At 43.6% G+C, this 26,439-nt stretch overlaps 1 protein-coding gene across 1 annotated transcript in view; it reads left to right on the top strand.

The window, feature by feature from the left end:
* Window positions 1–26,439, top strand: part of LOC126236432 (lysosomal acid glucosylceramidase-like) — a 143,702-nt gene that overhangs the window by 54,255 nt on the left and 63,008 nt on the right. The window contains exons 4-5 of the mRNA XM_049945735.1: window positions 12,727–12,889; window positions 21,134–21,294. Of these exons, the coding sequence (XP_049801692.1) occupies window positions 12,727–12,889; window positions 21,134–21,294 (324 nt within the window). The remainder of the gene's footprint in view (window positions 1–12,726; window positions 12,890–21,133; window positions 21,295–26,439) is intronic.

Below are 26,439 nucleotides of genomic sequence, written 5' to 3'. Positions count from 1 at the left end.
TTTCTTTATTTGTGTGTGAGGAATGTTTCCTGAAAGTTTGGCCGTACCTTTTTGTAACACCCTGTATAAGAAGGCTAAAAGAACGTAAGCGCTAAATTACAGACCAAAGTCCTTAACATCGGTTTGCTGCATAGTTCTTGAGACAGAAAACGTTCTGTTCACAAAGCAGCATGGTTTCAGAAAGCATCGCTCGGTCGAAACTCAGCTTGCCCTTTCCTCACATGATATCCTCGTACTAAGGTTGGAGGACAACAGACAGAGTCTGTATTTCTAGATTTCCAAAGAGCATTTGGTATGATGCCCCATTGCAGACTGTTGACAAGGGAACAACCGTACAGAATAGGTTCCCAGATATGTCAGTGCCTCGAAGACTTCTTAAGTAACAGAACTCAGTACGTTATCCTCGATGGCGAGTGTTCATCAGAGACAAGGGTATCGTCAGGAGGGCCCCAGGCAAGTTTGATAGGACCGCTGTTATTCTCTGCTGACATAAATGATCTGACGGAGAGGACAAACAAAAAGCTGCGGCTGCTTGCTGGTGATGCTGTGATGTACAGAAAGATCTCGTCGTTGAGTGACTGTAGCAGGGTACAAGATGGCCTACACGAAACTCCTAGTGCCGTGATGAATGACAGCTAGCTCTAAATGTACGAGTAGAAAAATATGTTAGTGTAGATGAGTAGGGAAAAAAGACCCGGAACATTCGAATACAGCATCAGCAGCGTACTGCTTGAAAAAGTCACATCGGTTAAATATTTAGGAGTAACTTTGCAAAGCGATATGAAATGGAACGAGCACATGGTTGTAGTAGTTAAGGCGAATGGTCGACTTCGGTTTATTGGAAAGAAGGCAGAACGTTGGAAACTAGTATAGCCCATTCTTGAGCACTGCTCGAGTGTCTGATCTGCGCTAGGTCGTATTAAGGGAAGACATCAAAGCAAGTCAGAAGAAGGCTGCTACATTTGTTACAGGCAGGTGCGATCAACATACAAGTATGAAAGAGATGCTTCAGGATCTTCAGTGGGAATCTTTGAGGGAAGACAACGTTCTTTTGGAGGAATACTGTTGAGAAAATTTAGAGAACCGGCATTAGAAGTTGACTGCAGAATGATACTACTGTCGCCGACGTAAATTTCGTGCAAGGACTACGAAGATACTAGAGATTAAGGTTCGTACGGATGCATATAGACAGTCGTTTTTCCCTCGCTCTGTTTGCGAGTGGAACAGTAATGAAAATGATCAGCACAGGTACAGGGCACCCTCCAACACGCTCTGTTCAAATGGTTCAAATGACTCTGAGCACTATGGGACTTACCTTCTGAGGTCATCAGTCCCCTATAAATTAGAACTACTTAAACCTAACTAACCTAAGGACATCACACACATCCATGCCCGAGGCAGGATTCGAACCTACGACCGTAGCGGTCGCGCGGTTCCAGACTGTAGCGCCTAGAACCGCTCGGCCAAAAGACTCTTGAAAAGTACGTATGAGGATGGAACTGTATTCCTATAACGTAAGTTGGGATCAGCGAAGATTGGGTTTGCAAACTCGTAGTGAAAGCGGTACATGTGGAGTTTGAAGAATCAAGAATACTCATACCCATATAAATCGGCTTCTTGAATGGCACTGAAATCTTAACCATATCCACAGCGAACAGTTCTTGATTGAAGATGCTGGTCCACTTCAAAATTGACATGGCGATGTAATATCTTGCGCCCTAACGCCCATCCCAACCATAAATTAAACATATTTTGCGGTATTCAAAGAATAAATGTACTCTTTCAACCAGCGTTACTGGTCGAAGGAGATGCCATAGGTGATTCTAACAATTTTCATCCCCAACCTGAGGCGTTGCTGGAGATATCTGCAGCGCAGAATGTGTGTCTGCATGTTCCCCTGCATCAGCCTGGAGACGGAACTATATTGTGGGACTAGGTGCTCTGGACGCAGAGGCCAGTCACTGTGCACGTCATGCAAATTGGTGGTGTGTTACAGGTCTTCCTCTAGGACATACCGCTTAGCAGTATTCTCAGCTACATCATGCGTCTTTTCCTTCAGTCTGGCGATTTTCCCTTTCGACATCCATCAGAACGCCCCAGTCGACTGTTGTATGACTTGCCTCTAGAGTCAGCTCTATATTGTGAGCTGACTTACCATATGAGAGAGTTTGGTGGTGTTAGTGATGAAAAGAGCAAAGTCCGAATTTCGGGGAAGCCTGGTGTGATACCATGATGTGATTCAATCGCAAAGTCGTTTCTAAGAGTGTGATACTCGGCCATTTTTTCGAAATGCAGGAAAGAGCTTTGGTAAGGCACTCAACTATGTACCTCGATATATAATCACATGTCCATGAACCAGTTACTGGTTGGTCCAGCTTCATCCCTCTTCAGAAAGATATTACTGCTAAAAAAATGTATTTAAAGTCCAGAATGTAGATGAGGAGGATGAGTACTGCTTCACATTGTCACCTCTGGTTAGCGACAGAAATTGCCCTACAAATGGAGTGCTTCCGAGCGCTTACAATACATCAAATGTCCACAGGCATTATAATTTCAAAGGAGTTTGATTCCTCGTAAAAATCCAAGACATACCGAAACTAGAGAAGCAGAATCCAGACCATACAGTTCATCTTTACAGCTTGGATGTTGATGATGATAGTGAGCCAGAAGAAAATGGCCGTTAGCACACTGTGCAGAACAAAGAACTCAAGAACAAAGCAGTTGGACACCTCTACTTTTCAAAATTAGGCAGCCAGTATTCAGTCATGTAGATCTGTTGCTATTCTCCAAGAATGAGAAGCAACACTACGTCCTGATGAAAATCATATCCCACCTGCTTTCCGAGCAATAGAGCAAAAATTAACACGAACGACCTTTTTGCTGCAGATGTCTCAACTCTTTTACTAGGACTATAGTTTCTTGAGAGGCATCTTATTGATTGATTGAATTAAAAACTGGTATGTTTGGAAACGCTTGCCGAGGATGACATGTTTTTAAAGTTTAAAAATGCACTCCATAAGAAGCAATGTCCCTTAATCATGTATGCAGACTTGTGAAGGTGACGCCTCTGCCTGTCATTCTGTCTTCACAGAACGACACATATTACATGCGGCTTCGTATCAAGTTGTATGCTCATATGACAGCATTCACAAAAAATTTGAAATATGCATTAGGGGATAATCCTGTGAGACGATGTCTTGCTGAGCTCGACAAACTTGTTTGGGAAGTAGATGGCGTTAATCACAAAAAAGTTCGCATGACCGACTACATCTACATCTATGTGATTACTCTGCTATTCACAATAAAGTGCTTGGCAGAGCACCTTCAAACTGTCTCTCTACCGTTCCACTCTCGAACGGCGCGCGGGAGAAACGAGCACTTAAATTTTTCTGTGTGAGCCCTGATTTCTCTTATTTTATCGTGATGATTATTTCTCCCTATGTAGGTAGTTGCCAACAGAATGTTTTCGCAATCTGAGGAGAAAATTGGTGATTGAAATTTCATGAGAAGATCCCGTCGCAACGAAAAACGCCTTTCTTTTAGTGATTGCCACTCCAGTTCACAAATCATGTCTGTGGCACTATCTCCCCTATTTCGCGATAATACTAAACGAGCTGCCCTTCTTTGAACTTTTTCGATGTCTTCAGTCACTCCCACCTGATGCGGATCCCACATCGCACAGCAGTACTCCAGAACAGGGCGGACAAGTGGTGTAAGCAGTCTCTTTAGTAGACCTGTTACACTTTTTAAGTGTTCTGCCAATGAATCGCAGTCTTTAGTTTGCTCTACTCAAATTTTCTATGTGATCATTCCTAATTAGGTTGTTTGTAATTGTAATCCCTAAATATTTAGTTGAATGTGCAGCCTTCACATTTGTGTGACTTATCGCGTAATCGAAATTCACCGAATTTCTTTTAGTACTCATGTGAATAACTTCACACTTTTCTTTATTCAGCGTCAATTGCCCCTTATCACACCATACATATACCGTATCTAAATCAATTTGCAATTCGTTTTGGTCATCTGATGACTTTACAAGACGGTAAATGACAGCATCATCTGCAAACAATCTAAGAGGGCTACTCAGATTGTCTCATATGTCGTTAATATAGATGGGGAAAAACAGAGGGCCTATAACACTTCCTTGGGGAACGCCGGATATTACTTTTGTTTTACTCGATTACTTTCCGTCTATTACTACGAACTGTGACCTTTCTGACAGGAAATCACTAATCCAGTCGCACAACTGAAGCGATATTCCATAGGCACGGCCTTTGATTAGAAAACGCTTCTGACGAACGGTGTCAAAAGTCTTCTGGAATTCTAAAAACATGGAATCAATTTGACATATCCTGTCGATAGCACTCATTACTTCGTGAGTATAAAGAGCTAGTTGTGTTTCAGAATAACGATATTTTCTGAATCCGTCGCTGACTATGTGTCAATGAATCGTTTTCTTCGAGGTAATTCATAATGTTCGAACACAATATATGTTCCAAAACCCTACTGCATATCGACGGTAGTGATATGGGTCTGTAATTTAGCGCACTGCTCCTATTTCCCTTTCTGGGTATTGGTGTGACTTGAGCAATTTTCCAGTCTTTAGGTGCGGATCTTTCTGTAAGCGAGCGGTTTTATATAATTGATAAATGTGGAGCTATTGCATCAGTATACTCTGAGAGGAACCTGACCGGTGTACAATCTGGACCGGAGGCCTTGGCTTTATTAAATTATTTAAGCTGCTTTGTTACACCGAGGATATTTACTTCTACGTTGGCAGTTGTTCTTCACTAGAATTCAGGAATATTTGCTTCATCTTCTTTGGTGAAGGAGTTTCGGAAAACCGTGTTTAATAACTGCTTTAGTGGCACTATCGTCAGTGTTTTCCCGCTGGTGTGCTTTATGTATGAGCAGAGTCTCTTTGGGTTTTATGCCAGTTTCCGTGACAGTTTCGTTGTGGAAATTATTAAAAGCATCCCGCTTTGAAGTACGCGCTATATGTCGAACTTCTGCAAAACTTTACCAATCTTGGGGATTTTGCGTTCTTTCAAATTTGGCATGCTTTTTTCTTTGCTTCTTCAACGGCGATCTGACCCGTTTTGTGTACCATGGGGGATCAGCACCATCACTTATTAATTTATGTGGTCCATATCTCTCAATTACAGTCGACACTATCTCTCTGAAGTCATTCCACAACTTTTCTACTCTTACATGGTCAGATCGGAAGGAGTGAAGACTGTCTCTTAGAAAAGGCGTTAAGAGCATTTTTATCACCTTTTTTCTAAATAGATAGAGGCCTACTTTGCGTTTCTTTTTGTTGGTTGTAGGTATTACAGTATCCAGTCTAGCAGCAACTGGTCGCTAATCCCTGTATTCGTCGCGATACTCCCTATTTGTCTAGGATATTTTGTTGCTAAGGGGTCAAGTATGCTTTCGCAACCATTTACGCTTTGAGTGAGCTCATGAACTAATTGTACAAAATAATTTTCTGAGAAAGCATTCAGTATAATTTCGGTTGACGTTTTATGCCTGCTGCCGACTTCAAACGTATAATTTTTGCACCATATGGAGGGTAGATTGAAGTCACCAACTATGATTGAGTGAGTGGGGTACCTATTTGAAATGAGACTCAAGCTTTCTTCCAACTGTATTTCTTGAGTCGGGGGTCGGTAAAACGATCGAATTAATAGTTTAGTCCGATTGTCAAATATAAGCTCTACCCATACTATTTCGCAGGAACTATCTACTTCAATTTCACTACAAGATAAACTACTTGTGACAGCAATAAAAACTCCGCCAACAACTGTATTTAATCTGGCCTTTCTGAACGTTAGATTTTGATTGCATTTATTTTCGGTTTTAGTCAGCTTTCTGTACCTACAACTATTTGAGTTTCAGTGCTTTCTATTAGGGCTTGGAGCCCTAGTTCTATCCCAACACAGCTACGACAATTTACAACTACAATATCGATCGTTTCTACAACTACCTTACTGTGTTTTACCTGCCCCCTTTTAGACAGACGCCCTTTCTGTGGGTTCCTGAGAAGCTCTAACCTAAAAAACGGCCCAGTCCTTTCCACACAGGCCCGCTACCTATGTAGCCGCTTCCTGCGTGTGGTGTACTCCTGACCTATAAAGCGGAAACCGGAGACCCACCACCCGATGGCTCAAGTCAAGGAATCTGCAGCGTACACGGTCACAGAATGGCCTGAGTCTCTGATTCACACCCTCCACTCGGCTCTGCACCAAAGGACCACAGTCGGTTCTATCGACGATGCCGCAGATGGTGAGCTCCGCCTTAATCTCGGAAACAAGACTGGCAGTCTTTACCATTTCCACTAGCCGCCCGAAATCAGAGAGAATCTCCTCCGATCGAAAGTGACACACGTCATTTGCACTGACATGAGCCACCACCTGCAGTCAGCTGCGTGCTGTGCTCTTCATGGCATCCGCAAGCACTCTTTCCCCATCCGGAATGACTCCCCCCAGTATGCACATGGAGTGCACACTGGCTTCCTCCCCCCCCCCTCCGCCCCCCACCATGGCAGCCATGTTCCTAAGGGGTCCCATTACGGGCCTAACGTCCGAGCTCCCAACTACCAACAAACGCATCCTCTGTGAATGTCCAGACCTTGTGGGCCGAGAAACTTCCTCTGGGAACAGGGTAGACGACTGCATCCAGCCTAGAGACTTCGTCAGCCACAGATAACGCCCAAAACCTGTTCGTCAAACGAACCAGGGAGGCCCTATGACCAGTCCCTTGGAAAGTCTTTCGCTGCCTGCCAGACTTTAGAATGATCTCCAACTCGACCACAGGTGAGGCGTCAGCCTCAGTGCAGGCAGTACCCGGGGCGGCCACAGCAGTGGACCGATTGGAGGACACGTGGGTCATGCTCGACGTCCCTTGCATCCCCGCATCTGACCCCCCACAGTGATGCCCCTTGGCAGCAGCCTCAAGCTGTGTGACGGAAGCCAACACAGCCTGGAGCTGTGAGCGAAGGGTGACCAACTCAGCTCGCATCTGTACACAGCAATCGCAGTTCCTATCCATTACTGAAGTCGCTCCTATTTAAAGGTCGTAGAAATATGTAATAAACGAACGGTGTGCTCGGCTTGTTAGTAGAAGGAATTTGAAGTGCTCTCTCACTGACGATCTATCTGACACTGAGCTGTTCTAACCAAAACAAACAAAAGTATGTATGATATGAGAGTCGATAACAACAGCAGCACTGTATGCTACATTGTTATTAAAATAAAAGGTTGTACCTTATAAGCACTCGAACACACAAGAAATTATAAAATAAACTAGTAACTAAACAGGTATCTATAAATACACTCCTGGAAATGGAAAAAAGAACACATTGACACCGGTGTGTCAGACCCACCATACTTGCTCCGGACACTGCGAGAGGGCTGTACAAGCAATGATCGCACGCACGGCACAGCGGACACACCAGGAACCGCGGTGTTGGCCGTCGAATGGCGCTAGCTGCGCAGCATTTGTGCACCGCCGCCGTCAGTGTCAGCCAGTTTGCCGTGGCATACGGAGCTCCATCGCAGTCTTTAACACTGGTAGCATGCCGCGACAGCGTGGACGTGAACCGTATGTGCAGTTGACGGACTTTGAGCGAGGGCGTATAGTGGGCATGCGGGAGGCCGGGTGGACGTACCGCCGAATTGCTCAACACGTGGGGCGTGAGGTCTCCACAGTACATCGATGTTGTCGCCAGTGGTCGGCGGAAGGTGCACGTGCCCGTCGACCTGGGACCGGACCGCAGCGACGCACGGATGCACGCCAAGACCGTAGGACCCTACGCAGTGCCGTAGGGGACCGCACCGCCACTTCCCAGCAAATTAGGGACACTGTTGCTCCTGGGGTATCGGCGAGGACCATTCGCAACAGTCTCCATGAAGCTGGGCTACGGTCCCGCACACCGTTAGGCCGTCTTCCGCTCACGCCCCAACATCGTGCAGCCCGCCTCCAGTGGTGTCGCGACAGGCGTGAATGGAGGGACGAATGGAGACGTGTCGTCTTCAGCGATGAGAGTCGCTTCTGCCTTGGTGCCAATGATGGTCGTATGCGTGTTTGGCGCCGTGCAGGTGAGCGCCACAATCAGGACTGCATACGACCGAGGCACACAGGGCCAACACCCGGCATCATGGTGTGGGGAGCGATCTCCTACACTGGCCGTACACCACTGGCGATCGTCGAGGGGACACTGAATAGTGCACGGTACATCGAAACCGTCATCGAACCCATCGTTCTACCATTCCTAGACCGGCAAGGGAACTTGCTGTTCCAACAGGACAATGCACGTCCGCATGTATCCCGTGCCACCCAACGTGCTCTAGAAGGTGTAAGTCAACTACCCTGGCCAGCAAGATCTCCGGATCTGTCCCCCATTGAGCATGTTTGGGACTGGATGAAGCGTCATCTCACGCGGTCTGCACGTCCAGCACGAACGCTGGTCCAACTGAGGCACCAGGTGGAAATGGCATGGCAAGCCGTTCCACAGGACTACATCCAGCATCTCTACGATCGTCTCCATGGGAGAATAGCAGCCTGCATTGCTGCGAAAGGTGGATATATACTGTACTAGTGCCGACATTGTGCATGCTCTGTTGCCTGTGTCTATGTGCCTGTGGTTCTGTCAGTGTGATCATGTGATGTATCTGACCCCAGGAATGTGTCAATAAAGTTTCCCTTCCTGGGACAATGAATTCACGGTGTTCTTATTTCAATTTCCAGGAGTGTATATGTCGCTCCTGTTGGAAGCTCGTAAAAATATATAACAAACGAACGGTCTACTCGCCTTATTAGCAGCAGGAACTCGAGTTGCTCTCTCACTGATGGGCTATCTGACACACAGGAGAATCAAGCCTGGTAGAAGCAGGTCAGAGTGACCACTGACATCTAATGGGAAGTTCCGCAGTGCAGTCCGGAATGAATACAACTCGAAGTACGAGGTGCCACAACCGGTACCTCTCTTCCTACATAATTTGAGTGGGTATGATGTCTGCTCCCTTACTGAGCACATGGATGATTTCTGTTTGAAACGTTATAAGATGAATGTAATTCCTGATACCACTGAAAATTACATTTCACGTACCAAGTGAATCATGCTGAATCCTGCCAAAAATAGCTCTCTGCTTCACGGATTCGCTACACTCCAAGCACGCCTCTATTCAGAAAGTTGCTGAGATGATGCACCAGGAGAATGTGTACGTATCACAATAGCTCTGTATCACGATGCTGAAAAGTTTCGGACCGTGATTAAGAAGGGGGTCTTTCCATACAAATACCTGAATGCGATGAAGTGCCTCCATGAAATCACGTTGCTCGACATAACAACATTATCCAGGAAACTGACAGGTACTACCGTAACAGATGCTGAGTATGAGCCTGTGGAGAATGTTTGACAAGAGTTCATTGTCTGTCAGTGACGGGAATATGCGAGATCGTACATCAGTAGCGATGTATGACTGCTCGTGGACATCTTCGAGAAATTTCGGAGTGTAGGATTGGGCATCTGCCTTCTGCTTCACTGCGCCAGGGCTTTCAAGGGACATAGTGTTAAGGAAGATGCATGTCGGTAGTCAACTGTTGACTGATACTGACATGTTGTTTTTCTTCAAACTCAGGGTTCATGGTCGGCTTTGCCAGTCAGTGTATAGGTGTACTTAGGCGGAGAACCTAGGAATGAGCGAGTAGGAATAGAGGACGTCAGAAAACTTGAGTTACGTCCTTTACATGGATGCAAACAACCTCTTTGGGCAACTCGTGCTCTAGTCTGTGCCGATTGGATGGTTCTGATGGATGTCCAACGGAAAAGTCGCCAGACTGAAGGAAATGATCCATGGTGTGGCAGAGTACTGCGGTAGGGGATATGTCCTACAGGCAAACGTGTAGGACACTACCAATTTGCATGACACGCACAGTGTCCAGAGCGCCTAACCTCACAGTGCAGTTCGGTCTCCAAGCTGGTGACAACACTGGGAAAAAAGCACAGATGTATTCTGTGCTATAGAAATGTCCAATATTTTCTCAGGTTAGAGATGAAACCTGCTAGAGTAACATGTGGCATGCCTTCGACTAGTCACTCTGGTTAAAAGAGTACTACGATTTAGAAAGCGAAGAGAAGGCATCCACAATGTGTCATTTCGAAAAAAGTATTTTAGAAATTAATGAAAAATTCAGTTTTCGGAAGAACCATGGAAAATTTTAGGGAATACTGGGGAATTCATTTGGTTTGCATTTGGGATGGACGTACAGCATAAGAAATTACAACACCAGGTCAAGTTTTAAGCAGGCCACCATCTTCAATCAAGGATTTGTCACATACCACGTAGATGAAGATGGCACCCAGAGGCAGCCTAAGTTGTGCATCATGTGGTCACAAAGGCTCTTATGAACAAGGATTACAAGAGGTGCCTGCTCGAGGGCGTCACCAACGCTCCGCATCTGTTGCACCACGTAATCTTCCTATTGAGAGGCCATGAGGTACATACTGCATTGTCAGGACGACATGTGGTTCATCTGTGAGGCTGTGGTCGAGAGCCTCCTGCACTCATACTAAACATTGAGTGATTGAGTGTGTGCCAGGTTAATTTAGAGTGGATGTTTACATGGAATAGTTGGATGAATAACCTGTCACAGGTGTGTGTGTGTGTGTGTATGTGTGTGTCTGTCTGTCTATCTGAATACGTGGGAATGACTGCACAATATATGTGCTTCTAAATTTTGTATGTAGTTGTGTGTGTGCTTTTTCTTCACCCCAGGATGGCCCTCAATATAAATAGCCCCAATGCATAATCTGCTGTTACAAGTGACGTCATCAAACTGGTTATAGCCGGTTGTGGGCCAGCACCTACACTGCTATCCTACTGATTCTTTAAATCAAGTTATGTGTACTTCTAAATCACGTCCCTTTAAATCCTGTCCCTTTAAATTACGTTCCTTTATTTCCAGCACAGGCACTGCCATACTGCTTGTGTGTTACCAGTTACGCCTTGTCCCTGTTATTGACGAATTTTACAGGAAGCCATCATTCAAAACCAAGGGTTTCTCTGTAAAAAAACTGCGCTGATGAGGTAAAACAGTACGAGCACCTACCCCTGTTGTTCACCTTTGAAAGGCAGTACACAAGCTCAGGTCACGCAATTCCTGTATATTAAGGGCCGATGGTTTTTTGGGGCGGAGCTGGCACAAGATAGTGTCTCAGACGTGCATCATCACGTTCATATCAAGCGAATTTGGTGGCCAAGACATTAACGTGACTTCACTTTCTTGCTGCAGGATCACTCTTGCTTTCTGGAAGATGCCATTGCCATTGGAGAAGACATCAAACATTGAGGGATGCAGGTGGTCCATAATAATGTGCACTTAGTCCACACCTGCCATGCTACATTCAATTACTACTGTCGAAGCCCAGGTGAATGTCTCTCAAAGCACAGTCCTGCCCTCAATATCCTGCGTCCTTGAACTGGCGCATGTTTCGAGCATGATTTTGCTTGGATGAAGGCGTATCCTGGTACGACCATCGACCTGGTCTAGCAAGAAACGTGATTCATCCGACCAGGTGAAACGTTTCCATTGGTCCACGGTCCAGTCTCTATGATCCCATGTCCATGGCAATCGTCGGTGGGTCAATATGTTAACAAATAGGGATCGTCTACGGCGAAGCCCCATGTTCATCAATGGGCGCCGAATGGTATGTTCCGAAACAACTGTGCATGCATCAGCATTGTACTCTGTCGTCACATCTGCCACAGAGGCAAAGATGAAGGCGGATGTGATGGAAGTTCAAATGTTTAGGTAAACTGTTTGTCAAGTCAAGAAAATTAGAGTTTCTGTGTACACGTGATTACTACAGTGGGTTGTTTAAATTCTTACCAACTCTTGAGAGTGGGCTGGTGACTGAATTGTTTTACCACTATTTGCCATTCATGAGGGCAAATCAGAGAGTCTTTGCCCCTGTTCTGTATTAGGCAAAGTAAGGTACATACAGTAAATGAAAAATGTGTATCCTATTCTATGTACCTTGCACTATTTTTCCAATAGTACCCATACTGGTTCACACATCTATTCCATTGCAGCACTAAATATGAGATGCTCCTGCATCCGACTGACTACAGAACCATGTTCGGACTGCTGTCTTGGCTTCATCGTTACTTGTGAATCGCTGCGTTCCCATGCGATGTGCTAAGCTCTCAAAAAATAGCTGTGATTTGCTTTCACCATTATATTAACGCGGGAAATGTTGTCGTCAGTCAACTCATTGCCATGCAAGACTTCACAGCCTTTGTCGGACTCACAGCACCAGTACCTCACAGTTTTCAAAGCGAGACAGTTTTCCCCATACGTGGGCTGCATTCACCTGGAGATTTCGATGGGCGTCCTTGTCTTACTCCATAGAAAAAGTATCACACTTCGTTGCTCTAACGCCTTGGACGTGTGAAGCACGAGCGCCATCTTTAACAACTGACAGCAGCGCCTTGCGGCGGAGCTACCGGCAGATAAAGCCGGCACGAACCAAGAAAGGTCCAAGCTGGTAATGGATATGGTGACTTCGGACTTATAGCCGTAATTTGGTTACCAAAAAACTGGGAGAAAGACTTTCTGAATTGCCCCCCTATGCTCTGCTTTCCAGCCAATCAAGCGATTCAGTACATTGATGAGTAGGACTGCTCGGTGCCAGGTGTGTTGACAGGCGGCGCTGTGTTGCAGGAGCTACTTCGGGAGCAGCGACGGCAGCTCACAGTACTCGCTGATCCGTCTGCCCATGGGTGGCACCGACTTCTCTGTACGCAACTACACGTACGATGACAGCAATAAGCCTGACCCGTTCCTAAAGAACTTTGCTCTCCAGCCGGAAGACATCGAATACAAGGTAATTTGTGTTATTATGTTCCTGCACTACATTTAGGAATCAAGAGTTCCGATGCTGCATGATCATCAGAACTTGTATAGACCTGTTCCTACAGCACCTCACACAACTGTCTGTATACTTCCTAAACGTATTAAAAATAAAAAGCGCTTTAATTTATGTAAACATGTCAAGGATAGCGTTTTGTTTCCATCTACATCTACATCCATACTCCGCAAGCCACCTGACGGTGTGTGGCGGAGGGTACCTTGAGCAACGAAGCGCGCTGCTCTCCGTTGGATCTTCTCTATCTCTTCTATCAACCCTATCTGGTACGGTTCCCACACCGGTGAGCAATATTCAAGCAGTGGGCGAACAAGTGTACTGTAACCTACTTCCTTTGTTTTCGGACTGCATTTCCTTAGGATTCCATATGATTAGTTACAGGGTTGGTCCGCTGGCGACACACAATTCAATTAATTTCATGCACTTTATTTTCCGAAGTGTGAGACTACTTCTTTTCAAAGTTATTTGGGATTGCTATTGATTATTCATCAGTTCTCACTTCCGCCAAAAGTCAAAACCAGTCTTCGCAGTTGTAACAATTAATCCTTTCGTGGGCACAATTATTGAGCAGTTTTTTTTTAATGAATGGAGATCAGTTAGTAGTTAACAGATGGGTAAATTTATCATGCAGAATATCAAATTTGCTCCAACCTTGAAAGTGAGGTCACACAACAAAGTGGGATGTATTCTTCCCACTGCCCTTCCTTGGAGTTAAATGACAAAAACAACTTTTTCAACGTATGTCATATTTATTTGATAAATTTACTTCTCTTGTTACAATGATTGTTCACAGTTACTTGCCATGAAATTTTCTGAAACATGGGTCCATGCAAAGTGGTATTTGAAAATATGTACAAACACAGCGAGTGCTCTTTTCCGCAGCTTTGGTACTACAATGACGGCACGTCCAGTAGGTTTCTCCTAAAATGGGTTGATGCTCCCCTACAGCCACATGACGATAATCTTCATGTACTTTACCCCTTTTTGCCAGAAAGATAGGTTTTTGTCCACGCCTTTTTGGGATGAGAAGCCAGCGATCAATTGTCTGGCTAGATGGATCCTGTATGTGAGCTGATCATGCTGTCCACTTTCTCTTTTACTAATTTTCCACAGGATAAAACTGTTCACTGCAGCAACATCCACCAGGAAATAAAATATTCTGTACCACCATTTTACAGAACGTCTGCCAATAGCATATGTTTCTCGTAATTGATCAAACTTATCGACACCACCCATCATTTTGTTGTATTCTGCGACAACTCCAGGACAAGAAATCTCTGGACTAGTACCATCCTTGTTTTTTCTTTTCATTGTGGCTGTTTCTCATGGGTCATGAATTGAGGACAGGAAAGTGACTGGATGGTTATCCATCCATTTTACTGCAGAAATGGCTCGTTTTGTTTCAAACTGGAATTTTCCTCGTTCCAATTTTACGTGCTAAATTTGGGTAAATCAAAAGTATTTACCTTATACTATAGCTTTGAGGAAAAAATCACAAAATATTACGCAAACACCACTGAAAGGCTCCTCTATAGAGCAACACTCAGCTATACAATGGCTCTGCGCGAAGGCACAGCAAAAACGGCGGGAACTTTCGATTGGAAGTAGTACCCTATACTGTTCACTAGGTGGTAACACCATACAGAGGTGGGAACTGTGAATCCCATGGGACTAGGAGCGCGTTCGTTGTAGTGGGAAGCATGTTTCCCACGGCTCACGAAAGGGTTAAAAGGTATATTCCATGATGAAAAATAAAAGAAGTCAAAGACTATAGCCCCCACCCACCTCCGTCTAACTACGATACGACAGAAAAGATGGTTCGATTAAATAATATGAATAACTATGAAAGAAATTTTTTTTTTTGGTAGGATGTTGGCCCTGCTTGTGTATAAATTACAACTTTTGTCCGATGAACGATCATGCACAACACAGTACGATGTTTCTGCAAAAAGGCACCAATTTCAGAAATTGTCCTTTGAGCAGGAAAATTGGACAATTTATTCCGACAATGCCCCACAGAGATTTCATAGCTATTCTGACTTCGGGCATTGGGGAAGGGGGTCACAAGAGTTGTAGTATTACATCAGCGTGTTGTTTAAACCAATCTTGGACAATTCCAGAGATGTGAATGGAAGCAATATTATCTTTGTGGACAGTTCGTCCACCAGGGAACACACACTTTGGAATCGCGTGGAAAGCGTCACATAGTAGTTTGACATATTCTACCTTGTAACCTGCCTACGCAGGACAAGTAGGTCAGAGCACGGTGTGACACTGCGCCCCACAGCAGAATATTCTATTACATAAAATGTGTATATTACTACATTCCTTCCTTGCAACTATAAATTCTGTCGTTTGCAAACCCCACTCAGAAATCCACTTGCTGAGTAATTTAACTGTATGTGTTTGTGACAATCTTTTTAGTATTATTACGCAGTAGGCAAGTGTCTAAGACATGTAAGCTACGTGCGAAATCACGCTTTCCGGCGAATTTCGAAGATGAATTCTTCTCAAGAAATGAACCGAGTATTGTCTTCATTTCGATGCAACTTTTTAAGTTTCGTACTATGGGATAGTTTGTTATTAAAAAATTTTCTGCTGCCGTTCATCATTTAAATTTTATGTATTTCTTTCACGGCACATTTCAGGAAATGATTCCTATGCTGAAGTGCGTTTTCGTGTATAATGGTATTCATGCACGATGCTTTCTATGCGTGAGTTGCTGCATTATTCTGTTGCGTTTCCAGTGATATGTCAACTTGCGCAATTTTCTAAATAACGACAGATCTTTATACACTGCCTGACGAAAAGGAAAACTAATTGAATGTTCACGCGTTGAGAGGATATGTGATGCTATTTCAGTGATTATAAAATGGAGTCCAATTTACGAAGAACTTCTCAGTATGAGTCCACTTTTCAGAAAGACGTTATACCCCCTGTGGCAAGAATGAATGCACTGATTCCGTTTGGAAGGTTATCATAAAACCTTTGAATCCTCTCCCGAGGAAAACTAGCTCACAATGTTGTTGTAACTTGTCCTTGATATCATGGAACTGCTACTGGGATGCAGTTGACGCCAGATATGGTCTGTCGGGGACAGATCTAGGTATTTTGATGGCGTCGGGCATATCTCAGCATAACGCAGAAAGTTCGTAGAGACACGTGTCATGTGTGGAGGAGAATTGTCCTGTTGAAAAACAGCACCACGAGACTGTCGTATGACAGATAAGAGATGAAGACACAAGATCTACTAGCGCTGACCCAGTGGTAGCTGATGGCTCCCCACATCATGACGCCAGGACCAACAGGGCTGTGGAAGAATGAAACCTCCCCAGGTCGCCACCATACTCCCGACGACGGTCATCATCTGTGGTGGTGCACAACCGCGATTCATCGCTCAACACAATTTGATGCTATTCATCCGCAGTCTATGCTTCTAGGTCACGACAAAACTCCAAACTTACCCGTTTATTCTGCGGCGTTAACGGCTGCCTACACATGGGAGGGTAACACCTTACCCCAATTGCTGTTAGTTACCGACCAATGGTGCGAAATGATGCAGAGTATTGAAACGAATCCATTACTTATTCTTGTATGCCAGGCCTATATATAAAGGGGTTACGTCGTGCTTGGAGTACAATAGGGCGATCCTCCCTTGTGGTGATTAGACATGATCGACTGGAATGTTGGGGGCCAGTATGCCTGCCTTCGCCTTCCCATGCAGTCCAGTATCGGGCCACTGTCACATTCGAATGTCCAAAATTTGTATACTGCACAATTCGATCAGCCTGCCAAATGGAGAGCCTCAATGTGGCCCTTTCCAACTCTATCAGATGCTGATATTGCTATCATACTAGATTATGTGGCATCGTCGTGTCATTCACAGTGACCAGTCAGCATCTGGCGCTGATCACGTCCCTCTTATACCCTACCAGATCTGGTAACAACACTAAACACGATCGACATTAATGCATTCTGGTGGACCTTCCACCTGTCGCACAGAATTGTAACTCTAATGACTTATGTACTCACCCATGCTGGGTGCATGACATCCAACCGTGTGTTTTGGTGCTTCACTTTTTTGTCAGAGTATATATACAGTGTAATGGTTCTTTATTTACGTGACCGTTACGGCACTCCAACCCCAGTTCTCGATACCAGTAATATCGTACTACTTTTCTGCGAAGTAACAGACATATTTTTGTGACAATATTCACATTTGGTTTTATTAATGTATAGGTACTCCGATGTATCGATATATTACAGTGATATAGTTCTTGTGTGTATTCATTTCTGTGAGACTGTCATAATCTTTGACTTACTTGTAACCGTTTTGGCGCGAATGCGCACAGAGCAGTCTTTGTTTCACTTTTCAGAAGTTGAGTTGTTATTTCGCTTTGTAAAAGAACAGTCAAGTCTTGTGTTTGGTTAAAGTGGAAATTAAATATATGAAGATTGATACAAAACTGTTTTCTTGATGATGTGACAATTAAGAAGAAGTATATGTGAATTTACAAGAAGTTTAATAAAAATGTGGATCGTGAACACCAAGTCAGAAATTATTTCTACCATACCATTGTTCTGATCTGGGATTGTTTGATCATTAAGAATTTCCTGAAAAACGCATTTGTTAGGTCTTCAAATATTGCTAAAATACAGATCTGGACCTTCTAGCAGTCAAAGTGGAATCACCCTAGAATCAACAACATCTACATCTACATCCATACTCCGCAAGCCACCTGACGGTGGCGGAGGGTACCCTGAGTACCTCTATCGGTTCTCCCTTCTATTCCAGTCTCGTATCGTTCGTGGAAAGAAGGATTGTCGGTATGCTTCTGTGTGGGCTCTAATCTCTTGACTCTTCGGTGAAGGTATGTTCTCGAAACTTTAACAAAAGCCCGTACCGAGCTACTGAGCGTCTCTCCCGCAGAGTCTTCCACTGGAGTTTATCTGTCATCTCCGTAACGCTTTCGCGATTACTAAATGATCCTGTAACGAAGCGCGCTGCTCTCCGTTGGATCTTCTCTATCTCTTCTATCAACCCTATCTGGTACGGATCCCACACTGCTGAGCAGTATTCAAGCAGTGGGCGAACAAGCGTACTGTAACCTACTTCCTTTGTTTTCGGATTGCATTTCCTTAGGACAAGATGAGCCATAACAACTTCGACGAAATCTACGTGGGAATCCATTCAAGATAAGTGCCAAAATTAATGACTTTTTTACAGTGACTTCATTATTTCCATTCTGACGATACCATCCACGAATTGTCGTCCACGAAGACGAATGCCTCGCCAATATGCTGCCGGTGTAGTTGCACTATCAGTTGGAAGGTGGCAATCACATATCGTATAGCCGTTACGGCGCCTTCCACAACCACAACCATGTCCGAACAACATCGCTTTGGTTCACTCCGAGACGCACACTTTGCTTGTTGAGAGCCCTTCCTGGCACAAAGCAACAATGCCGAAGCGATCAAACCACGATATTAACCGTCTAGGCATGGTTGAACTACAGACAACACGAGGCCTCCGTCTAATAGGCGAAGCTCATGCATGCTCGGTTACATCTTAGGGAGGGTTTAGTGACATCTTTTAACAGTCAAAGGGACTCTACCTGTGATACAATATCCACAGTCAACGTCTATCTTCAGAACTGGGAACTGGGGTGATGCAACACTTTTTTTGATGTGTGTAGTTGACAGACCAGCATGTATACTCCATGAAGCATGTATACAATTCTTTAGTCCAGACACATACTTTTTATATGTAATTGGTGTAGGAAATTAAGGAGGTGGAACCTGGATATGTTGAAAGAACCAGAGGTTGTTGAGAGTTTCAGATGGAGCATTAGGCAACGATTGAGAAAAGCAGGAGAAAGGAATGCAGTAGAGGCGGAATGGGTAGCTTTAAGAGATGAAAATGTGAAGGCAGCGGAGGATCAAATACATAAAAAGACAAAGCCAAGTAGAAATTCATCGATAACACAGGAGATATTGCGTCTAATTGATGATAGGAGAAAATGTAAAAATGCAGTAAACGAAGCAGGCCAAAGGGAATACAAACCTCTAAAAAATGAGAGTGACAGGATGTTCAAAACGACTAAGCAGAAATGGCTAGAGGACAAATGTAAGGATTTAGAAGCATGTCTCACTAGGGGAAAGATAGATATCGCCTACAGGAAAATTAAAGAGGCCTTAGGAGAAGCGATTGTATCAGTGTCATGAGCTCAAATGGAAAACCAGTACTAAGCAAAGAAGGGAAAGCTGAAAAGTGGGAGAGGTATATAAAGAGACTATACAAGGGAGATGAACTTGAAGGCAATATTATATAAAGGGAAGAGGACGTAGACGAAGATGCGAGGGGAAATATTATACTGTGAGGATTTGACAGAGCACTGTAAAATCTAAGTCGAAACAAGGCCCCGGGATACTTCAACTAAAAGAAGAGACAGTTTGATAGCAGACATTTTGAGGTATCAAAGAGTCGAAATTTGGTAGCGGAGGGAAGTGTGGTGAGTAAAAAATTGTAGGCTCGAATTCAGCAAGTAGGTTCAAACGTGTGTTGATGGCAGTAATTATGCTGATATGAAGAGACTTGGACATTATAAACTAGTGTGGAGGGCTGCACCAACAAGTATTAGCAGTAAAGATCACAGCAGCAACACTGTTTACTTGTGTGCCTGCCACATTCCTCCACATATGTCTGTACATGAAATGTAACGTCCAGACTGACTGTCTCACTGACTCATCATCGCCCAGCTAAAAACCATTAAGGATAGAAGCTCGAGAGTTGCAGAGGGTGCTGATCTTATACTATGGGCTCGTTCAAGAAGCGATTTTTCGAAGTTCCATCTCCTAATGGGGTGAAATAGGGAAGGTCAGAAATAAAGAAATACATATTTCGGCATTTTTCAGAAGTAACCCTATGGGGATGAAATAGCGAGTGAAAAATTTTTAGAAAATAAATAATTATTACAGAACTACTGAAGTACTTTTATAGCTACATCTATGAAAATTGCTATTTCACTTCTTTATTACAAATAAAAAATATGTGTTTCAGTGTTTTTGGGAATTCAACCCTCAGAGGGGACAAACAGGGGATGAAAAATTTTATGACAAAATATAATTATGAAAGCATTATTAAATTTATATATAGTGTACGAAAATTTGAATTTGGCTTCTCAGTTAGAAATGAAGAACATGTGTTTGACTGTTTTTGTAAATTCAGTCCCTATGGAGATGAAGTAGGGGGTGAAATTTTTTTATGAAAGTATTTCATTATGCAAGCATTTTTGAAGCCAAATATATGAAAATATCTATTTGACTTCCTTAAAAATAAAACTGGAATGTCACTGTTTTTGGAAATTCAACTCCTAAGGGGGGCGAAATAGGGGGTGAAGTGTTTTATGGAAATGTTTCATTGTGAAAGCATCTTTAAAACTAAATCTTTGAAAACTTGTATTTGGCTTCTCGGTTAGGAATGAAAAAATATATTTTTCATTGTATTTGAAAATTCTACCCCTAAGGGAGCGAAATAATGCCAGACTGATTCACTGACGTCATTACTGCACAGCTCAAACCAATGAATGACAGAAACTTCAAATTTGGAAAGCGTATTCATCTTAAACTGTAGGACTGTTTAAGAGAAGATTGTTCGAAATTCTTAACCTTAGGGGATGAAATAGGCGCTAAATAAGGGATAATAGCCTTTTTGAAAATATGTCGCTATTAAGATAACAAGAAAAAATAAAAAAAGTGTGAGAATTTTTAGAAATTCAACTTAAAAGGGGGTAAAATAGTGGGTGAAAGATTTTTTTTGAAAATAAATCATTATTAAAGAACTACTAAAGCAGTTTTAAAGTTCCATCTATGAAAATTGGTATTTGACTCCTCAGCTGGAAATTAAAGAAATATGTTTCAGTGTTTTTGAAAATTCTAACTCATAATGGAGCGAAATAAGGGGTGAAAAGTTTATGAAATTATTTCATTACAAAATAATTTCCATAACTAAATATATGGAAATTTATATTTTCCTTCTGTATCAGAAATTAAAAAAAATATGTTTCAAATTTTTTGGAAATGCAGCACTTAAAGGAGGTGAAATAAGTGATGAAAATTTTGAGATAATATCTGCTTATAGTTCGCATTTTAACTAAAATAAATTGTCACACATAGTAATATAGTAGTAATCTCTGGTTACAGATTCCACTGATACTGATGGCTCAGAACCTTACAAACAATGGGGTGAAGATACATGCGTTGCCCTGGTCAGCTCCCAGATGGATGAAAGTCTACAACGGGACGAGTGGCATTAGCTGGCTGCAGTCCAAATACTACCAGACCTGGGCCAACTATTTCGTCAAGTAAGATTTAGCAAGATACAGCAGAATGTACGTTGTTGTCATTTCATAGCAATCAGAATGTGTTTTTTACTTAAACTGATGAGTAATACTGTTACTTTCATGTCCTGGATTTTACCTGCACCGTATGTAGCTCATGAGGTATGAAACATCATGTGCGTGGCTGAAGTTTGAATGTAAGGAGACTTACACGAAGTCCCCACACATGTCATTCATTGCTAATATGGTGCATGTATCATCTTAGTATTTCGAGCCAAAGGGGCAGTATTTCTGGGACGTTGAAGTCTGCAAACAGTTCACTTACCTATGTGGTCAACGTGTAACGCAGGTGGTCTAATGATACAGTTGCAAACGATTACCTTGAGAAATTGGGAGTTACAAGTGCCATATATGTCTGAAGTGTAGGCCGAGTATGACGGTATGTTTTGACTAGGTAGATGAGCAGTTACACTACTGGCCATTAAAATTGCCACACCACGAAGGTCACGTGCTATAGACGCGAAATTTAACCCTCAGGAAGAAGATGCTGTGACATGCAAATGATTAGCTTTTCAGACCATTCACACAAGGTTGGTGCCGATGGGGACACCTACAACGTGCTGACATGAGGAAAGTTTCCAACCGATTTCTCATACACAAACAGCTGTTGACCGGCGTTGCCTGGTGAAACGTTATTGTGATGCCTCGTGTAAGGAGGAGAAATGCGTACCGTCACGTTTCCGACTTTGATAAAGGTCGGATTATAGCCTATCGCGATTGCGGTTTATCGTATCGCGACATTGCTGCTCACGTTGGTCGTGATCCAATGACTGTTAGCAGAATATGGAATCGGTGGGTTCAGGAGGGTAATAAGGAACGCCGTGCTGCATCCCAACGGCCTCGTATCTCTAGCAGTCGAAATGACAGGCATCTTATCTGCATGGCTGTAACTGATCGTGAAGCCACGTCTCGATCCCTGAGTCAACAGATGGGGACGTTTGCAAGACAACAACCATCTACACGAACAGTTCGACGACGTTTGCAGCAGCATGGACTATCAGCTCGGAGACCACGGCTGCGGTTATCCTTGACGCTACATCACAGACAGGAGAGCCTGCGATGGTGTACTCAACGACGAACCTGGGTGCATGAGTGGCAAAACGTCATTTTTTCTGATGAATCCAGGTTCTGTTTACAGCATCATGATGGTCGCATCCGTGTTTGGCAACACTGCGGTGAACGGACATTGGAAACGTATTCGTCATCGTCATACTGGCGTATCACCCGGCGTGATGGTATGGGGTGCCATTGGTTACGAGTCTCGGTCACCTCTTGTTCGCATTGACGGCACTTTGAACAGTGGACGTTACATTTCAGATGTGTTACGACCCGTGGCTCTACTCTTCATTCGATCCCTGCGAAACCCTACATTTCAGCAGGTCCTGTACGGGCGTTTCTGGATACAGAAAATGTTCGACTGCTGCCCTGGCAATCACATTCTCCAGATCTCTCACCAATTGAAAACGTCTGGTCAATGGTGGCCGAGCAACTGGCTCGTCACAATACGCCAGTCACCACTCTTGATGAACTGTGGTATCGTGTTGAAGCTGCATGGGCAGCTGTAACTGTACACGCCATCCAAGCTCTGTTTGACTCAATGCCCAGGCGTATCAAGGCCGTTATTACAGCCAGAGGTGGTTGTTCTGGGTACTGGTATGTCAGGATCTATGCACCCAAATTGCGTGAAAATGTAATCACATGTCAGTTCTAGTATAATATATTTGTCCAATGAATAGCCATTTATCATCTGCATTTCTTAATGGTGTAGCAATTTTAATGTCCAGTAGTGTAAATTGGAGACGCAAAGGTAGTAACGTGTAATGCCTGCTGTCGCCCAGATAACGGAATTAAATCCGTAATATGTTTCTGAACAACTCGTAACACAGTTACAGAGAAGTGTTCTGATGTATTATCTTTCTGAAGGCATGGGTGATTTGAGGAGCTCTGTAGACAAATTAAATGATGCCCAAGACTGGACAGTAGGTTCTGGTACAGTTGCTGGTAAGAGATGATGGCAAACATATCAAGGAGCCCTCTCTTCATCCCATGGAAATATCACCAACAAGCGAACACCTCTAAGACCCGCCTGCTTGATGCCCTGTTCGAAAGTGCGATGCACCACATCATGTAGCTTTAGATATGCTCATAGTGTACAACTGTCATACTTACTGTACCGATCAGTCAGACCTTGAAAGATTTAGTGGTGCTACTCCTGCATCCATGACAGCGTTGGTGACCTGTGGTGTACAGTGGGCTGATTTAGAGTGCACACAAAGTAAATTGAACCGTAGGTCCACAGGCAGTGCACTTAAAAGTGGGCAAAGAAGTGGTGGGGGCTCCAGTGTGAAAGGCCACCGAGCAGTCGGGGAACTGCAGCTCGACAGTTGAAGCCTGTGCACAGACATTTACCTGGCATAACTTACAAGCAATAGTTAGCTAATCTCATATGAGTATGAACAAGTTATGTCAGTATGACTAATAATTCGACAAATATAGACGTTCAAAGTAAATAGCTTCTCATTAGAATATGGAAAAAGAAATAATCACATAACCAAAGAGAATCAACCGAAGCATACCAAGAGCGAAGATGGGCTGCCAGATAGATATCTCGCAAAATAAGGTGAGGCTAGTAGATGTAGCATAGTGCACAATGTCACATACTACGATACTGGGAATGTAAAATAAAGAAAATGTGTCATATAATAGTTACTGGTCACGAGGTCACGAAAACTGACAACTTTCAGGAGAGTGGTGTGCTGACCACATGCCCCTCCGTATCCGCATTTGGTGATGCCTAAAGGCTGAGGATGACACGGCGGCCAGTCGGTTCCGCTGGACCTTCAAGGCCTGTTGGATAGTGTTTATTTGTTTGCCATGTGAAAATGTGTGTCAGTCTTCTGATAAATTTTTCGGTAATATTACCTAACGATAAAATTTTTTCTGCTTCTTCTCGATCTTTACAAAGTAGGGAAGCCTTGGAACATACTTGTAGCTGTGATTCGTCACTCCCTCCACTCTTCTTTATTCACTTTATTTAACAACTGGAATAGCTAGCGGGACTTGCAGCGCCCCCACGCTCAATTTCTAAAGAAATTTTTGCTTTCTCATTTGTTTCTCCCAAGAAAAATTTAATGGCATCGCATATAATCACACGTGCTTGATTATGAAGAACTTCCCCTGCGTCTACAGTGAGCAGTAAGCACGCCGGCAAGCAGCAGTCAGCTGATGCGGCCGCCCTTGCGAACAACGGGGTGGAGCCGCCTAGCGATGACGACGAGAATCCGTTTGTGTGCCAGTGCCACGCCATTTATTGCGAGCTGTAAACATATAGGGTGGTGTTATCCCAGGGCCACAGGAGGAGGTGCGTCTGGATCTTATGGCTTGCTCACCGTCTGTAGTTGTCCAGTACTGAATTAGTGATTTATTTGCAACACTGTGATCCACTTAACTTCTGTTACAGTTCGTTAGAGTTGATGGTTACATCGGCGGTCAACATGCTACTTAATGTCCAAGACACTTGACACTGGTGGCGGACGTTGTCCCAAAATCGAATCACGATACATCCACGATGGCTGGAGTCGCATTCGGGAGGACGACGGTTCAATCCCGCGTCCGGCCATCCTGATTTAGGTTTTCCGTGATTTCCCTAAATCGCTCCAGGCAAATGCCGGGATGGTTCCTTTGACAGGGCACGGCCGACTTCCTTCCCTGTCCTTCCCTAATCCGATGAGACCGATGACCTCGCTGTTTGGTCTCTTTCCTCAAACAATCCAATCCAATCCATCCACGATGCAGTAGCAGAATACAAGACATGCTGTGTCTCGTGGTTTCGACACCCACCACGTGACTGATCAAACGCACCAACATGGGGCGTTTCACCCTTTCCCTGACTGTCAATACAGAGACACATGGCATCCAAGTCACGTGACCCTCTGAAGGGTTCCATGCACCGTTGTGATTGGAGCACTCTGTGCAACACAGTAGCTATGCTTAATTCAGTTTTCATGTAATACTGCCTTTCCACGGTCTGTGATATGTAAGCGGTTTCAAAGAAGATGGATGTAGTGTTAACGCATTTCAGTGACAGAAAAGAGTTTAATTTACTCGAAAATACCAACGAGTACGTTTTTGCTCAATACGATTAATGGAGGTCCATGCAACTCTGAGATAGTTTGGTCAAAAATACTTCGAAAGTTTTTGGCAATACACTCCATGGAATTCTGAAGGCAGCAGGAGAAAGGGGTGGGGGTAAAATACAGGTAATGAAAGATTATGTAGAACTCATACAGAAACCAGATGGCAGTTATAAGAGTCGAAAGACATGGAAGGGAAGCAGTGGTTGAGAGGGGAGTGAGAGAGGATTGTACCCTATGACTAAAGTTATTCAATCTGTACACTGATCAAACACTACAGGAAACTAAAGAAAAATTTGATCAGGGAGAAGAAATGAATACTTCGAGGTTCCGTGATCACAATATAATTCTGTAAGAGACAGCAAATGGCTTCGAAGAACGGTTGAACGGAATGGACAGTATCTTGAAAGAAGGCCATCAGATGAAAATCAATAACAGCAAAAGATGGATAATGGAATGCAGTCGAATTCAATCAGCGGTATTTGGAAATGAGGCACTAAAAGTAGTAGATGAGTTTTGCTATTCGAACGTTAAAATAAATGAGGATGGCTGAAGTAGAGAGGGTATAAAATATAGACTGGCTATGACAAGAAAATCGTTTCTGAAGTAGAGAAATTCCTTAACACCGCGTACAAATTTAAGTGTTTTGAAGACTTTTCTGAAGGAATTTGTCTGGAGTGTAGTCTTGTACGGAAATGGATCGTGGACAATAAGAAGTTCACATAAGAAGACAACAGAAGCTTTTGAAACGTGGTGTTTTAGAAGAATGCTGAAGATTAGGTTGGTATATCGAGTAAGTAATGAGGAAGTACTGAATAGAATTGTGGAGAAAAGAAATTTATGGCTTAATGTTACTAAAAGAAGGAATCGGTTGGTAAGACACATTATGAAATATCATGGAATCATCAATTTAGTATTGAACGGAAGAGGGGGTAATCAGAAGACGAACAAAGTAAGCAGATTCAAAAGGATGTAG

Source organism: Schistocerca nitens, chromosome 2 (assembly GCF_023898315.1).
Source record: "Schistocerca nitens isolate TAMUIC-IGC-003100 chromosome 2, iqSchNite1.1, whole genome shotgun sequence".
In the NCBI taxonomy this organism is placed as follows: Eukaryota; Metazoa; Arthropoda; class Insecta; order Orthoptera; family Acrididae; genus Schistocerca; species Schistocerca nitens.
The sequence above is the reverse complement of the archived record's forward strand: the minus strand, read 5'-3'. Positions and strand labels throughout refer to the sequence as shown.